General features: G+C 38.8%; 1 protein-coding gene across 1 annotated transcript; it reads left to right on the top strand.

Moving 5' to 3' along the window:
* Positions 1 to 6,289: 6,289 nt before the first annotated feature.
* LOC141009519 (inositol polyphosphate 5-phosphatase K-like) lies at positions 6,290 to 17,953 on the top strand. The gene is made up of 13 exons (XM_073482170.1): positions 6,290 to 6,396; positions 6,829 to 6,946; positions 9,743 to 9,847; positions 10,220 to 10,328; positions 10,763 to 10,879; positions 11,406 to 11,581; positions 11,808 to 11,919; positions 12,062 to 12,171; positions 13,904 to 14,135; positions 15,429 to 15,566; positions 15,649 to 15,732; positions 15,825 to 15,929; positions 16,077 to 17,953. Exons 2-13 carry the CDS (start codon positions 6,837 to 6,839, stop codon positions 16,170 to 16,172), a joined length of 1,494 nt encoding a protein of 497 aa, XP_073338271.1. The 5' UTR covers positions 6,290 to 6,396; positions 6,829 to 6,836; the 3' UTR covers positions 16,173 to 17,953.
* Positions 17,954 to 18,228: the final 275 nt, after the last annotated feature.

The following is an 18,228-nucleotide window of genomic DNA, read 5'->3' as shown; positions in this document are numbered from 1 at the left end:
CAACACCACAATCAACAAGGGCTCTGGTAATCAAACTTTAATCCTTCAGAATAAAAGCATCTCCACTAAATTTGTCATAGATGAGGGCAGCCACACATCACTTTCCTGTCGCCTTTGGGTGCCTCCCGATTCGCATACTTTTTAATTTTGGTACGCACTGCAGCCGCCCGTACAAAGTACATACTGTTGCAAGGGCGTAAGTTTGGTTTAGATATTGGTGGGGACAGGAAATCACAACTATAGATAGGCGAAGCGTTTGCAAAGCACGGCCTGTCAGGAGGTTTCTATGTGTCTGTTGGCACCAGAAGGGCTGAATGAGAGAGAGAGGAGAGCCTGACACAAGTTACATCACCAGGGTGTAGTGCTATTTGTTTAAGTACTGGAGCGCACCTAAAACGCGCTCATGTGTGCGTACGTGCGCATGCGCGCATGTAATGGGCGCTGGCATGCACGCACACGGTTACTTTATTTTTAACAATTAATTAATTCACAAAGACTCTTTAAGGTGGAACATTTTCTTGCATGCAGGCTTGTCGCCATGATTTCATAAATGCTGAAGCCATGCATACTAGGAGGAGTAGATAAAAAGGAATTAGAAAATATTGTTTATTAAACAAATATTTAGCAGCACAGTTAGAAAGTGAAAATGATGACGTGTGTGTGTGTGTGTGTATATACACATATTTTTGTGTTCAGATATGTTTCCTACATCTAACTGTTTTACTGTTCACGACATGAAAAGAAATGTTAAAATGAATGCAGTATCATTACATTGCATCATTACATTTTGTGATCAAACAAGATCCGATGTCCACTACAAGGGACAGATGATAAAAGATCAATAAATTACATTTTTGACTTTTTTTTGTTGTTGATGTAACATCTTTCTTTCAACCACAATGCTTTAATTATCTGAAAAAAAATCTAAATATCAATATAAACAGGATATACATATAATGATATTACAAAACCAACAAATTCATCTCGATGGTTGAGGTAGTGGATGCGTGGTTATTGTCTATTGTTTCAAATAGCTTGAATTAAATGTATTTTCTCAGCTGCCATTTGCATTTTCATTTTGTGTGTATTATTTCTGAGAAAGATCTGGTACAGCAGGTTCACCTATGGACAGTGTAAGAGATCCATGTAGATGTACATTGGATTACATGTACCCTGCAGTTTCTTTTACTGCCAGGAGATGTCACCATAATACAATAAGTCTATCGAGCCGATCAACAAGCAGCACTACAGCTGTGGCATCTCAGACGACTCGTACCTATTAACAGTGGTGGAGGCACCAGTAGAAAATTACAGGTGTAGAAATCTACTTAAAAATACAAAGCAGCTATTTTAAAATGGACTAAAAATGTACGAAAAGTGACTATACAAAAAAGAGCTATTAGTCTTATGCTGACTGACTGTTCCCTGTGAATGGCTCCACAATCCGTCATTTAAAATTGTCTTTTTCTTAAATAATTAATTTATTACCAAAATATGTTCACCCATATTTTACATATGGGTGAACAAAATCCCATTGCTTTAGATGCACAAAAACATCAGCAACTTGCAGTAATAATCAGAACCAGATGAAGGAAAGAAAGATGCACTGAATTCTTGACAAGCATCAACATGTATATATGACAAGCCCGGGTCAGGCAGACCCCGTAAGACAACTGTTCATGAGGACCGTTTATTGCTTCGGCAGTCCAGGGCCAGCCCTTTTTCAGCTGCAGCAGAGCTACATGACAACTGGTCACCAGAAACCCCTGTATCTACAAGAACAGTTTGTTGAATTCTCTCATGCAGTGGTCTCCATGGCCGAATTACTGCTCACAAACCAGCATTAAACAGAAGACAACAAAAGAATTGTCTTGCATTTGCCAAGGCCCACAGCTTGCGGAAAGGATGGACAGTGGAAAAGTGGCAGAAAGTTGATTTTTCTGATGAATCATCCATTGAACTGCATCCCAATCGCCGCAAATACTGCAGAAGACCTGTTGGAACCTGCACGGACCCAAGATTCACCCAGAAAACAGTCAAGTTTGGTGGAGGAAAAATCATGGTTTGGGGTTACATCCAGTATGGGGGTGTGCGAGAGATCTGCAGAGTGGATGGCAACATCAACAGCCTGAAGTATCAAGAAATTCTTGCTGCCCATTACATTCCAAACCATTAGAGAAGGCAAATTCTTCAGCAGGATGGTGCTCCTTCTCACACCTCAGCCTCCACATCAAAGTGCGCAGACGGTCAAGGTGCTCCAGGATTGGCCATCTCAGTCACCAGACATGAACATTATTGAGCATGTCTGGGGTAAGATGAAGGAGGAGGCTTCATTCAAGCCACAAGACTTTTGTCAGGGACCGTGTATATGTATATGTGTGTGTGTATATATTTGTATGTATGTGTGTATATATATATATATATATCATAGTCTACAGTTTCTACAATTAACAGCAAAAGCACTTGTAATAAAACAAATCCCAAACTGAATATTTTAACCACCCCACATTGTCACATTGTGGTTAAGCACTATTTGGAATTCATTTTTGTTTTTTCTGTTTACAGACATCAACAAGCATGTCCACTTCATGAACTGGAAATGTAAGTGTTGTGTATTATCCACTAAAGGGCAAGGGAGAATATTACAGCATTAGAAAAGACAACACTGGCATCATCGGAGGTCTTCAGGCCTTGTCTGTATTTATGAGGATTGTTTGAACACATTTCAAATCCAAGCTGAACTTGAAAACCATTTGAAAGAACATGTAAAAAAAGGTCAAAATATTGTGATTAAGTTGTGCTGTTATCTGTGCAAATTCTCAGAGCCTAGTAACATTACCCGTTGTTTACTGCACATAGAAGTTGCTATCATAAGTTCTCCACCCTAAATAATTCAAGACCAGAGTTGTTTGTACACCATACACTAACAAATGCTGTAATAGAGGAAGATTCTTTTTCTGATACTGAGGTATCACCTTCATGTGATTCTGTGCCAGAGGCTGAACCTTCTCTTGAAAATGGAGAGGCCATTAAACATCAGTTTGCATCTTTATTTCTCCGCATGCAAACAATTTTACATGTTTCAAATTCAGCAGTACAGGAAGTAATTGATGAGTTATTTGATATTGGAGAATTTACTTGTAAAAATATTCAGAAAATTATAGAAAATATTTTGGAGGAAAATAATCTCACAGTTGATGCCTCTGTTGTAAAGTCATTGTCTGATGAAATACAAAATATAATGCTTTGAACCCACTCAAAATTCTTTCAAGGGAGGGGCCTTTAGGCACAGAGCGTAGAAGGCAGTCATATTATAGAAAGAACTTTACTGTTATTGAACCGGTTGAGTATTTGCTAAATGCACAAGAAAAAAAACATTCATTTGTTTATGTTCCAATTTTAGATTTGTTAAGTAAGTTCTTGGAAAGAAGTGAGATTCTTGAAACATTACAGAGGTCCAATGAACGGGAGGGTTATTACAGTTCATGTCAAGATGGGGAATACTTTAAAGAAAACAAACTTCTCACTAAAGAATCAGGCATAGCTCTTGGCTTATACATTGACGATTTTGAAATTTGTAATCCATTGGGGACTTCAAGAAAGAAACACAAAGTGTGTGGTATATATTGGGTGATAGCCAACTTGCCCATACGACTTAGATCAACATTATCGTCAATTTATCTTGCTGTATTCTGCAAAACTGTACATGTCAAACAATATGGTTACAGCAAGATTTTGGAGCCTCTGATTAGAGATCTTCAGCATTTAGAGACCACAGGTGTATTTGTTCAAAGACTTGGCTCTTATGTCAAAGGTACTGTTTTGTATGTGTCTGCCGATAACTTGGGTGCACACTCACTTGCTGGATATCAAGAGTCTTTCAATGTTGAGAAATTTTGTAGATTTTGTTTGGCTTACCGTAAAGATATTCAGCAGCATTCTGTCAGAAGTGGGACTTTTACCTTGAGAACACAGGAAGACTTTGATGAAGCTGTTAATGTGCTTAAGACAACTAATGCCTCATGTGTTGATGGTTTGAAAAGCCACTGTCCTTTACACAGACTTGCCCATTTTCATCCTGCAAAAGGGTTTCCACCTGATTTTCTGCATGATCTACTTGAAGGAATTTTACCTGTGGAACTATGCATACGTCTTTCAGATTTGATCGCTAAGCATTATTTCACGCTGAATTACGTTAATTATAGAATAGCATCATTTCCCTTTCAATTTTATGACAAAACTAACAGACCACAGAAAATACAAACAAACTTTTCAAAAAAAGGAACAATTGGTGGCAACGGACATGAAAACTGGGCACTTCTGAGATTTCTGCCACTGTTGATTGGACAGTGTATTCCAGAAAGTGAAAAAACTTGGTCTTTGATCCTTGAATTGAAAGACATTGTGGAGCTGTTATCAAGCCCCTCATTCACAAGAGAAACCTTGTGCTACCTACAAGCCAAAATCTCTTACCACAGGCAGTTGCTTTTAGAAATATTTCCTGGCACAAAATTGCGCCCTAAACATCATTATCTTTAACATTATCCTGTGCTGATCAAGAAACTTGGTCCTGTGATAGAGTTCTGGACAATACGATTTGAGGCAAAATTGAAACAAATCTGGAATTTAAATCCCCTTAACTTGAAATGGCAAGTTGTATAAATGTAGTTAAGTTATTTTAACTTGAAACTGTGAGTTACAATAGTGCAGAAATGTGTGTTTGTACAAAGTGTATTGAAAATTAAATAACGTGTAGTGTATATTTATGTGTAGCTGCAAGCCTCTATGTTCGTTAGTACAAGTACAGAACAAGATCTGTTGGGAACCAAATTGTGGCGGTACTGGCTGTAAATTGCTTACAGGCCAGCCCAACCTATATAAAAATATAAACAAAAAACATGTAAAACTAGGGGAATGCCCAATGTCCGTTACTTGGACAATAAACAAATGCCTCTTCTGGGTGTAACATACAAATGCCTCATACAAGCCCCAAGGAAATAAAATGTAAACTGAAGGTGTATAGGGGTTTGGGTTTTAAGGGGTTCCCAATTCAACAAAGTTTCCTCACTAGAAAGAAGTGGGCAGCCAAGAAAACCCAATAGGGCCTAAACAGACCAGAGTTTCTGGCTGGCAATCTAAGGGGAATTAGGTTCTCAATGGTCAGGGACAGATTCAGACTGAGGGTGAGAGCCACCTGTGTGCCATTTCCCACCTCGTTTAAGCCTTTACAAAAAGGGTGTCATCACACCATGACTGGCTGGGAGGGAAATGTCCCAAGCTGCTTCCACTCCTCAATCAGGAGTCAGTCTCCCCACTCTGCCCACAGGTGATCTGAATCCCCTGCAATAAGTCATGAGGGATTTGGGAAAAATCAGCCCAAAACAAAGAAAAATAGCAAGTCTCAAACAATTGGACTGCTACAAAATTTTTGCTGGGACAATTTATTACTCACTGGATGGTGGGGACATGTCCCTAGCGTCCCTACCCAATCCTAGTCCATGTACTGTTGCATGCAGTATGCATACAAGTGGGACATACTACTCTGTCATGACAGTGCGCCTTGAACTTTGACCCTCTTGCTCTTATATCCATCGCAGCCTTGTACCCACAGTAAAATATGGCAGTCATTGTGTCAAAAAAGCTGTCAAATGTTTGTTCTCGCTCGGCTTTGTTTATATTTGTATGACACTAGGATTGTGCGTGCTGCTAAATATGATCGGATGTAGTAGGACATCCTGGTATTTATGCCATACTGCATTTCACATACTTTGTATTGGGAAATACTAAAAACTTTCTGGCATACTAAATAGTATGATCGTATGGCTATTGGAACCCAGACTGACTGAAAACAGCTAGTAACGAAGTGCCTGACAGCCGCTGTATTGCATTTTTCATGTGAGACAATAAAACCCCCCAAAAGGTTACGGTTTTATTTACTTCCCCAAAGAACACAGGACAGTAAAAGAAGAGATCTGTGGCCGGGACGCCTCTAAATGATTTCCCCCCTTCCATTTTCTCACAGTAACATTAACCTGTGGCTGTGCTAAAAACAAACGCTTCAGGTCAGGCTTACAGTGTGATTTTCAGATTAAAGTGTTAACTATGTGTGAAGCTAGTCAAAGAGCTTAATATGGTCATTAAACAAATGAATGTCGATAGCCTGTAAATTTATTGCGATGAAAATAAATAGAGAAAAATATATTCGATAAAGAATAGTAACTTGAGTTGACCATTTTATTAACGTGACATTGTTTGTGCTTTTATTTTGAAGGCTAATAACTTGTCTTCCGGATATAGATCAGTAACAACAACAGTACTGTACTCTGCGGCTGGTCAACTGTACGTGTCTTTTCAAGTAGAAAAACAACGAAAACAAGTACTACCAACGCTTGTCAGGTAGTATACAATAAAACACTCGTACATGTTGTTATTAAGTGTCTAATTATGAAAGCTTCGTTTAGCTAGGGTTTACATTACCAGATGACAGCTGCCGCAAGCAACAGCGGGGCGTGATGATAACGTCGCTGTTTACGATTAGCTTGACCCAAGTTAACGTTAGCATCTATTTAGCTGTCAAGTTAATAATCGAGTCTGCTGAAGGCAGAGATGAAATATGTTAGATACACTGTGTAGGTAACCTTTAGTTATATTCAAACGTAACGTTGTAGGAGGCTGAAGTTGCTAGCAGTGTTAGCTAACAACGAGGTTTATGGAGCAAATGTTTTAACCACAGCCAGCTGTTATTGCACGTATTAGCTAATGCATTTACTTTGCCGTGGCACAGTGCGGTAAGTTGTATTTAGTAAGTTTTGCCTCGTTGCCTTCCAGGTTTGGAGATGATGGAGGAGAATGAGGAGCAGTCAGACGGTCAACAGGCAGACTTCAGTTTGAAGAAGGGGAACTACGAGGAGGAGGAGGAGGAGGAGGAGGAGGAGGGGAGCTTCAGGTTGGACTCTGCTCTGCAACCATTGTTGCATCCGCGCTTGTCGAAAGTCAATATTTCTTTAATGTTACACAACGAAGTCACTCTCATTGGATGTCAGCACCCTCCCTCCACAAATATCTTTAGTTAAGTGCTTGGCAAGTGTTCCTTTGTGGTGTATGTTGGTAAGCCAGGTATTATCAGAGTTTTAAAAATATGATCAAGCACTATCAGACCTGTAACCAAGAAGCAGTAGCCACTCATCAGACTCATCAGGGAATGCACAACATACAACTACTGCACAATGAGAAGACTTACATGCACACATTACGAAATATGAGTTCTGATGTGTACAACTACTGAATGCTTGCACTGACACAGCCATAACATGGTTGGGCTTACTGCTCAGAAAAGTGACGGCATGTGGGAAACAACTACTTCTGTGTTTTATCACTTGAAGGCCCAGGTGTGTAACATTTAGGGGGATTTATGAGGATCTATTGGCTATCCATTATTTGAAACCGCTTATCCTTTCGAGGGTCATGTGGGGCTGGAGCAGATCCCAGCTGACATTGGGCAACAGAGGGGTACACCCTGGATAAGTCGCCAGTTCATCACAGGGCTCAGGAATGGCATATGAAATTATAATCATGTTTTCAATAATGCACAGTATAATGATGTAAACTGAGAGGCCATGTGTTTTTGTAAGCTTAGAATGAGTCTATTGTATCTACAGAGGGCGGACTGTTTTGGTTGCACATGCGTCCTAAATCTGCCAAGTGCGACAACATTTTCATTGGTTGCACAGGTGTGCCTGAAATTGAGCAGGTAAAAATAAAAAAAATGATAAAAAATATTTTTTTAAGAAGCACCAACTGGGTATTTAGCCACTTGTCTATGATTAGCAACATCAACATGTTTTCTGTAGCTTAGATTGTAAACTTTAATATCAATTAATGTTTTTTCAGTAACCTTTGAGGTTAATTTATTCATTAGAGTTTCGTCAAGCATTTGTTGCATGTGCTGCGATTTAAGTGAAGAAAAATATGTATCTGCACCTTTATTCCTGTTTATAATTATTTACACAATGTGCTAAGAAATTTGGATGTATTAGTACAATAGGTGCACCAGTGCATGCAGTGTAAAATGTTATTCTTTAGCCCTGCTGCAGAGGGAGCAGATAATGTCGGAGGGAGTTCACCATGTTGCACTGATGTGTTTCTACTGTAACCCAGAACGGATTTTAGAGTCCACTAAAGGGAAGGTTGAGGCAAAGGTTATTCAGTTGGTTGCAGTATCCACACTCGCTGCTATATGCCACTAAATCCTACACACCTACACAGTGTGTAAAGGGTTGCAGCAATGCACCATATGAGAAAAATAATGGGTTTTTCGAAAATCAAAGTATGTAAACCTATCCTACTAGGACCCCCAAATAAAAGTATGAACCTGAAAATTAGCATAATATGACCTCTTTAATAAAAGTTTGGGGATAAGTAGTTGACTAACTCTTCATGTAGGTGCCTGCCCCTGGTACCAGAACCACAAGGCTTTTCTGAAAGCGTAATTATCTTCCTCATTTAGGGTTGATTGTGCTCCAAGACTAAATACAGTGCAATGTTTGCCAGTCTACAAATCAGACTGCATTTTGCCAGATGGATTATGTTGCTCAACAAGACACACCTAATGCGGATTTGAAGAAACTAAACAATGTGTTGCAAAGGGAAAGAGTTTTTATGTTCATGCGTCCAAGTTGGTTACTCAATTTTTTAATAGGCCTAATGTTGAAACATTTAACAATGAGATTATACCTAGTTTTCAGTACACAAAGAAGACTTGTAGACAAATGAAGCAATTCGCTAAACGCTCACTCCAAGTCTGGGGCACCCACATCCTTGAGCTTGGACTTCTATTATTTCACTCAGAAGTTTGATTCAACAGAAACAACCAAATCTTCGGGCTGTAAATCCAACCAGTCAAGTTTGTTTCGTTTAGAAAGTGCCTTGTGTGTTCTTTTTGCACCGCAACGCTGAGGATTTGAAGAAGACAGCTGACTTGGGCTTGCTGCAATCGACTCTTTTAGCCAGAATGGATGAAATCAGTCGGATGTTCGGCACCATAGTGCGTGACCGCTCTGATAGCTTTTCCACACAGTCAACTGGCAGCAAACTGTTGCTGCGCCATCGGCTCAACCAGCTGATGACCTGCGTGGATGACTTGGACCCCAAAACTGAGCTGCATGAGAAAATGATCAAGACCCTGGATAACGCCTTCCTCATCTGTGGCAAGAGAGCCAACAAGCCAAAAAAAGACAGTTTCAGGTGGAGAACAGATGTCACCTTGTACAGGAATAATATTCCTTACCTCCTACTTTTTACTGTTTTCTCTTTAACCTGCTTCATTGTTTTTTTCCCCCTCTGGGTTCAATGAACTGCTCTAACACTGGCCATCAAAAGACACTCTTGATTCTTGCTAGTTAAAACCATCCAGTTGAATGTTTACCTTGGAATATCTGTCATAGATTTTACAGTCGCAGCTGAGCACTGAAAAAACAGCATTATGGCTGTTGTGAGTCTGGGTGAATGGATGACTGCTCTCATTATGTGTAGACTAGCAGCCTGACCTGCTTGTGCTAGAAGCACTGTGCTTTTACAGTAGTCATTTTTGGATTTTGCCACACTGATTGAATCAAGCTCTTTGACTGTAAAGCCCAAAGTACAGTTTGTTTTATTTTAGGTCTAAACATTGTCTATCTATTATTGAGAGGATATGTGTATTTTTGCTGCGAAAATGACTATCTTTCCATCTTCCGTACCCCAGGCTACACATAGTGACGTGGAATGTGGCCACAGCGGATCCTCCAGATGACGTGACCTCTCTCCTCCATCTTAACTCCCCAAAGAGCCCAGACGTCTATGTCATTGGGTAGGTGATGCAGATAATGTGAATAGATTGGTAGGATCAGTATTAGGGCTGCAACTAATGATTATTTTCATTGTCAATTAATCTGCAGATTATATTCACAAGGATTGTTTAGTCTGTTAAATGGCAAAGAAAAGCAACAAGTCTTATCATTACATAAAATAGAAGGAGCAAATGTTTGCTTGAATGATTAGTTAATCACTAAAATCATTATCGATTAATTTAATTTCGATCTGCTAATTGATTTATCGACTAATTGTTGCAGTTCTAGTCCAGGTCTGCCCAAGGGGCAAAGTCAAATCAATATTTTGTTTATACAACTGGATATGGGGCAAAGTCATTATGACCGTGTGTGTGTGTGTGTGTGTGTATTAGCTTGCAGGAGGTGTACTCGGGGCCATTGAGATTCATGTCAGACACTGTATTTGATGACCCATGGAGTCGTCTGTTCATGTCCACCTTGGCACCTCGGAAATACATTAAGGTGCAAATCTTCTCAAAACACACATGTGCATGCATTAGAGGTGACTACGGCTGGGCAATAATTTGATATTGTATCATTATCGTGACATGAAAGCATACTGTATATATCCTCTCCTCAAAAATCTCATTGTGTTAATATTGAAAGTACCAGCAGTATTCATCCCTACAATATTGTTGCAATATCAATGTCGAGGAGATTTCAAAATATCAAGAAAACTTTCATGTATAGAGATAGACTAAAAATATTGCAATATTATTTTAAGGCAGTATCACCCAGCCTCAGAGGTGTCACACATTTTCACAAGTAAACAAGAACGAAATGATCCTTCAAGTGTCATTTTTTCTTTTATAAGTAACTGAGAATCCTTGAGTTCAATAAGAGTATCATGATGTGCTATATTTACTCTGTGTGTGTGTGTGTGTGTGTGTGTGCAGGTATCGTCCATCAGACTGCAGGGTCTGCTGCTGCTCTTCTTCTCCAAACTGGAGCATGTCCCCTTCATCAGAGACATCCAGGCCACATACACACGCACGGGCATTTTTGGTTACTGGGTGAGACATACATATGAAAAGATATCTGCACTGATTTAACATTGCACTTCAATAACACTGTTGAATGTTGTCATTTTCAAATGTTCCAACCAATGCTGACTCAAGTTATAATAATAGACACTCAACTCCATCTGAAGCCAGAAAAGCCTTTATACTATTTATTTTTTTCACATTTGCAATAAAACTCCTCACCAGCTGTGAACACACTTGAACATGTAAAATTGGAGCAGTTCCTCCTTCAAGAGGAGATGGAATAAAACATGTATCAAATGTGTCAAAAACATATCCTATTTGGTGTGTCATTTCTGTGAACTAAACTACAGAAGAAGAAGTTGATGTATGACATATTGCTGTTTTTTTCAAAAAAGCTCATGACATAAGTTGTTATCAGTCAATATTTTTTGTGTCTCAATTGTAAAAGCTTATGTTCTTCCCTCACAGAACATAAAAACTAAATGGATTGTACAGAGTAGTTCAACAGAACTTGTGCGTCTCCTTTCTCTTTATCTTGCTGTTTGTCTCACAGGGTAACAAAGGTGGTGTGTCCATCCATCTGTCTTTCTATGGCCACACACTCTGTTTCCTCAACTGTCATTTGGCTGCTCACATGAAATACGCCACAGAGAGAGTGGATGAGTTTGAGTACATAATGGACACGCAGACCTTTGAATGCAAGAAGGCTCCAAGAATTGTTGACCACAGGTGAGTGGATACGCCACAAGCAGAATTCAGTTAACCCAAACAGATGTTTTTTAAAATATGACAGATCTTGGTGCTAAAGGATTGTTGTACCTGCACCAGGTCAGTTTGTATGCATGTCTAAAATCTGTACATTCATTTTCTTTGATTTAATATTTCTGATTTATTTATTTTTCAACCACTTTCTCTTGCTGTCCTTCCTCCTTCCTTTGTCCCTGTCTCGGTCCAGGCTGGTGTTCTGGTTTGGAGATCTCAACTTCAGAATACAGGACCACGGCATGCACTTTGTCCGCTCCTGCATCAATGATCAGAAGTACAACCTGCTGTGGAGCAAAGACCAGGTCTGACACAGATCCAGTCAGATGTTTGCAGCATAATTAACTACGGCAGTCCTGGGTCCCTGACACACACTTGATTGATTTGTTGATGAGTAAACAGAATAATATTTAGGACGTCATGAAATGTGTGTGTTGTCATTCCCAGTTGACCATCATGAAGATGAAAGAACAGATGCTACAGGAGTTTGATGAAGGGCCTCTGGACTTTCAGCCCACGTATAAGTTTGACTTAAACTCTGATACTTACGACAGCAGGTAAGTGCTTCCAAGTAACATACAAGCAATCATCATCATCATACTCAGTCCCAGTTAATCATAATCATACTTTTTAAATCACTTTGTAAATTCTCTTAAAATTTTAATTTGAATATATTATATTTCCGCCTCTTTTCGACTTCACAGGCTCTACAAGACATGGTTTGGCTTTAAGTAAGAGTTCAAAACAGTTTCTGTCCACACTTCCCTTAATATGTCATGTCATCTCCTGGTTTAACCTAGCATCACTTAGCTATGTGTACACATGCTACTTTTAACATGATGCTAAAAGTGATCTTCATGTGTAACACACTGCAAATTAAGCAAACAAGCAGGTGGGACTGTCAGTCTTTTTAAGACAAATTTCACATTGTCTCTGCAAAGAAAAGACTGGAATGCTTGTTTATTTTACAGAATGTTGTTTGAGCTCACAGACCTGGTGTTTTGGGAGCCAGTACTGCTACTATTAAAGGTACCCTGTGGAGTTTTTGATCATTAGTGACTGTGTGCCTGCGTGCCTGATGAGATGCAAATTCCCTATTACAGTTTCATGGACTTCTAGCTAGCAAACATTTATGTAAACAATGCAGACTTTGAAATACTTTACACATACTTACAACACGTTTTATGAGGAAGGAAAGGCATTCAAAACATTTATTTACACACTGTGTTTACAAAAAACACTCCACAGGGTGCCTTTAAATAACAAAATTCCACTAGTTCATATAAACCCACATTTAACCTACAGTGTGTAATACCATCCTACTGCTTCACAGTTTGTTTATATAAAAGGCAGTGTGCAAACCTCTCTGGGTCCCAGAACATTTGCTATATATAATAACCGCTAACATGCATGGCCAGAAATAGATGTTTTGGTAGTACATGACTGTGGAATAGTTCAATATCTGTGTATTGGATTCTAACTGGATATCACCCGGCAGGATATTACATTGATCACATGGTCTGTAAAAATATGCAATAAAGTTTTTACTTCATTTCAAAAATGACATTTTACACTGTTTTCTGAATGGTTGGTGTAAAGGTAGTCACTCTTGAAAATGTGGGGGGAAAAGAAAATGCGCAGTTTCAAATGAATAATTATTATCAAATACCCATGTCTCGAATTTGAATATAAATCAGTGACAGGTTGAGTGATGCCACAGTGTGTTTATGTCAAACTAGCCCCTTTGCTGTGTAATTTAAACAGTGCTTTAATTATGTAATACAGTGTAATACATACCCATACACTGCAATATCACAATTAATGTTAGTAAATGCATTAGAGTCATGTAATTGAAAGCTCTTACGCCTGCAGAACCACAGATGTCTTCTCATTAGACGTATCTCGAATATTACCATGAAATGTATCCATCTGTTTGATTCCATTCCACAAAATAGCAGCTAATACAATGGAATGTAAAACTTTTATCTTTAGCCTTACAAACTGACCTTAACTTGTTCTGCCAGATGTATACAGGTGTACTAAGGCTCACAACACTTGCAGTTACAATTTGACACATTAAGGCTACTTTAAAACATATACTGTAGCTTGTTTTGTGTCAGTATTACATAACTTAACATATTTCTCCCCCCCCACACACACTTTTTCATCCATCACCAAGTCATCTACCTCACAACATCCTTGTTTCTAATTTTAAAGAGTTGACTTTGTCTCCTAACTGAAACCTGCCTCTGCTCTCTGTCTGTCCATCATCTGCAACCACCTGTCCAGTGGTAAGAAGCGTAAACCTGCCTGGACCGACAGGATCCTGTGGCGGCTCCGACCCAAAGCTCCACCCCTTGACGAGCAAGATGGAAGCGGGGTTGGACTGGATGTGAAGCAACTCAAGCAGCTAGAGGAGGATGAGGAGTATCCTCTGAAGATCAGGCAGGACTCATACACCAGCATCATGGAGTACAGCATCAGTGACCACAAGCCTGTTGTCAGCATCTTCACACTGGAGGTGAGAAACTAGTTCAACACTGAGTGCTCTACATAATGACTCACATGTAGTTAAATATGCGCCAGTCTCTTTTGTCTGACTGATCTCTCTCACACACCCTTTATCCTCCTTTCTGACAGTCATGCAGTTGACTGGATTACATATTTATTGGAGAGTTGAACAATGCTTGTTTTGTTAAGAGAACACACTGCATTAAAACCAACAGTGGATTGATTGTTCTCACAAGTATTGTTTGTGTGTCCAAAGCCTGATATATCTTTGCTCTGTGCAGTAGAGCTCCATTGTTGTCCAAAAAAAACTATTAAAAAGACTTCAGTGAGTCATACTCGCACTGGAGGACATGTTCCTTCATTAACATGAACACACACTGTGCAGTTTATTTTGACTTAATCTCCAACAAACACTGCTTCCTCCAGACTGAGTGCTAATAACTACCATGTCCATAAGTTAAGCCTTTTATAAAAATGAAAGTATATATGTGTGACCTGATTTATGTCTTTAATAGGAACACATGGGCTTGAAACACAGTTCAATGGTCTAGCATTGCACTTCTATGGACAGTTTAAAACAAATGATCAAAATCAATACAGCAGAACCAGAGTTTCTGCAGTCCAGAAAATACAAAACTAGGTTTGAGATTAACAGTAGCCATTTCATAATTTGTCCACCAGAGGGCACTGATGAAGTAATTTCTCAACTGTAGATACATTTGTATTAACAAACTGTCACACACTGTCCTTTCACTTGCAAAAAAATCCTTTATTGGAGATGCAATGTTTTTGATCCTTAGACCTTCAACAGGTAAGAGCTGAAGGTGAGCATGAGAACACATGCAGTCAGGTTATCAGACAGGTTATTTAAAAGCTAACAGTTTGGTCAGATGACCTAAGCTATGTCATTTGGCGGTCCAACTGAAAGGGAGTACACCTGAAATGTTTGGCATCATAGGATAAAGTAGAACAAGAAGTCAGTCAAACTGTAATGATGGTATGGACAGTGGTTAGTGTAATAATCTGTATTGTCTCTGCTAAAGTAGTTTGGCTAACCCAGATGTTTGTATAGGTTGACTTTTTCTTTTACAGCCCTTAGCAGTGTCATCCCTTCACTTGGTGAGCTATCATAACTGATAAAAAAAACTGTGACCAAACTTCATAAGATTTAAGTTTAAATGAATGAATGATTTGTCCGATAAATATGTCGAAAAGATCTGCCATTCACAGATTAATCTGTATATCATTTACCTTCAAAAGATGGATAATTTGTAATCTGAAATGTATTCTTCTGTCCATCTAGCTGAGGAAAATGTACACGACTCCTCTGGTGCGTCTGCAGCCAGAGGGAGACTGGAGCGCAGACATTGATGCCATGGTTCTCTACAGCCCTCTGCAGCCGTTCCCTTCCAGTACATGGGACTGGATCGGACTCTATGAGGTTGGCCATACAAGTATTTACCACTGGCAAATTAAATGTGATATTTCAGTATGACAGTCTTTAATGTGTGTATGAAAATCAGGTCGGATTCACCAGTGTGTCGGACTACATCACCTACACGTGGGTGAAAGATGATGAAGTGGCCTTCAATGAAGAAGTAATACAGGTAGTAACTCCGGCACCAGTGAGTTAGATGTCTAGAGTGAGACATTATCTGTGGACAAAGTATCACAGAATTAAATGTGTCTGTTTTTGTAGGTATATGTTGGTAAAGAGGAAATCCCTGTGCGGGGAGGAGAGTGTGTGCTGTGCTACTACTGCAGTACTCTGCAGTGCATCATTGGAATCAGTGAACCATTCAAGGTAGGTAATAAGCATATACTCTATACCAATACATTTATTTTCCCCTTCATCCTATTTGACAACTGGAACCTGATTGAATTTGTGATACAAGTAGTATTCCTCTGCATGCCAGCAAGCAGCAGTGTGACCGGCTGCTCTCTCTTTTAGGTCCATGAGTCCAAGGTAGCCATAGAGGAAGGCTTTGTGCATGAGCAGATCAATGGACTTGACAAAACCACAGCAAGTGAAGCCCTGTGGAACTGATCTATTAGCGGTCACAGATGTGGTATGATGTAGAAATACATCTGTTTGAGCCTGGTCTGCCTGAACCACAACAAGGCTTTTAATGGCTGTGGTACCTAACCTGCCACTGAAGGAGAAGATTAGAAAGTGCTGTCTGTTCATGCTGTTACACACTCCCACTGACCTCTCTAATGCTACCAGTGTGGCTATTAGCTACTTAAACCTCTGTGGTCAGTTTTCTTGTCTTGAATGGTCTTTAGGGATACATTTTCTTTTCACATTTTAACAAGAGTTTAGTCATAGAAAGCAGAAACTATGAGCCATCCTTCATCATAAACTGAGAGTAAGTTTCCCCATGATGGAAACTCAAATTTAAATTGGCTTTACATAGAAAATCAAATGAAATGTGAAACTTAGTATATCGTGTATGAGATAGCATTATAAAATATAATGAAATTTGGTTCATGAGAAATTCATGGGATGTTACAGGTTGGATGTATTGATGAAAAAGAAGGTGAAGTATGTTGTAGGCCTGCCACTGTGTGTGATTAGTTGAGGAAAGGAAGTTCTCTGTTTGAGGTCTAGTTTATGAATCAAAGTATTTGCTATTTGATCTGTTTTAATGCTGAAATTGTTGAAGGAAATCTGCTGGAATACGGAATATTTGAAGTTTGCCTTGTTTGGAAGAGTGAAAACCTACCAGTCTAACTTCATTTGACTGCTAAAATTATGAAAAGGGAACTGCAAAACTGTACATGGCACTGTGATCACATCTATTTGTTCATAGAGAAAGAGTTATTTAGCAAATCGGTGTTCCCAGATTGCTTAGCGAATATGAGAATGGTATCCTTGAAGCCTGAATGTGGATATATACAACTAATTTGCTCATGGCAAAGCCAATATGATGCAAGAGTAGGAGGTTACACAGGAAATGCCTTCTTTATTGAATAAAAGCAATTCTTCACTTAGAAATATTCTGAGAATTGACGAGAATCTTAATCCGCACTGTTCTGAAAGCATTGCTGTAGTATGTAGGATGAATCTATACATGGTTTTAAGTGTTTTGTATGTTACTGATCATATTCACAGAATATCTCACCTTGCTGTGAATGGACTGCTGTAGGAAGATTTTGCAGTTTTTCTCCTCACGGTATTTTAATGAACTTCAGTTGTTCCTGGAGACTTGAAAACATATTAGCTATATGATATAACTTTGACTTTTTTGTGGATCACGTTAGCTGTGGCTCATTTTCAGCTTGTTTTCATTAGCTCACCTGCACCTTGCAATTTTTTTTTATATTAATCATTCCCTTTTAATCTTGATTGTTACATTACAGCTGATGGAGAACACAAAGATATGTTGCACTGTTAATTGTTCAGTATTTATAGGTTGTCATGTTGTCATTATTAGTGTGAACTGTACTTGGTCTTCTGCTGTACTTAGTTTGTACAGTATGGCTTTAGCAAGTGCCTTTAAAATGCTTGTTGCTTTACATTTAGTGTACTGTACAATGCTGCTCATTTTTGATATATTTATCATTAATATTCATCAGATATATAGCCAACATTACATGGCATGACTTTCATGGCCTCTACTTGTTCCTCTCGATTTTAAATAGTACTGTTCTATTGGCTTGCTGGAATCATTTTTATCAGCCAATTTATGTCAATATTTTTTTTTGTTTTTTAACTAAAAAGTGACTTATTTTCTCAAACAGTAATGAAATATTGTACTGTATTATAACAGAACATCACAGATTTATAGCTTTGCAAATGCAGTTATTAAATAAATCTCAATTCAATCAGTGTGTGTTTTATTGATTGTGAGTTGTGATCTAATTCTGTTTTCGAGCCTCTATTAAACTGAATGTTGCCAATAATGGTAATAATGATGATTTTTTTATTAGTCGTTATGTTTTTTTATTAGAAGAAATCAAAAGCAGGGCCATAGCCAGGATTTTAGAAATAGTGAGGTCATGCCCCCCCATCCCCATCCATCGAGGAAAATTAAATAAGACTATTCAAATCTATGCATTTCATTTTGAAAGGACCAATACTTGCTTAGGAAATTATATCA

This window comes from Pagrus major, chromosome 2 (genome assembly GCF_040436345.1).
Source record: "Pagrus major chromosome 2, Pma_NU_1.0".
In the NCBI taxonomy this organism is placed as follows: Eukaryota; Metazoa; Chordata; class Actinopteri; order Spariformes; family Sparidae; genus Pagrus; species Pagrus major.
Note: the sequence above shows the minus strand (reverse complement) of the source record. Positions and strands in the feature narration are given on the sequence as shown.

Excerpts from the sequence above, each read along its gene's own strand:
- LOC141009519 (XM_073482170.1), top strand. The coding sequence starts at position 6,837 with ATGATGGAGGAGAATGAGGAGCAGTCAGACGGTCAACAGGCAGACTTC. Across the intron at positions 10,880-11,405 it reads CGGGCATTTTTGGTTACTGG|GGTAACAAAGGTGGTGTGTC; the intron begins GTGAGACATACA and ends TTTGTCTCACAG. Across the intron at positions 15,733-15,824 it reads TCAATGAAGAAGTAATACAG|GTATATGTTGGTAAAGAGGA; the intron begins GTAGTAACTCCG and ends CTGTTTTTGTAG.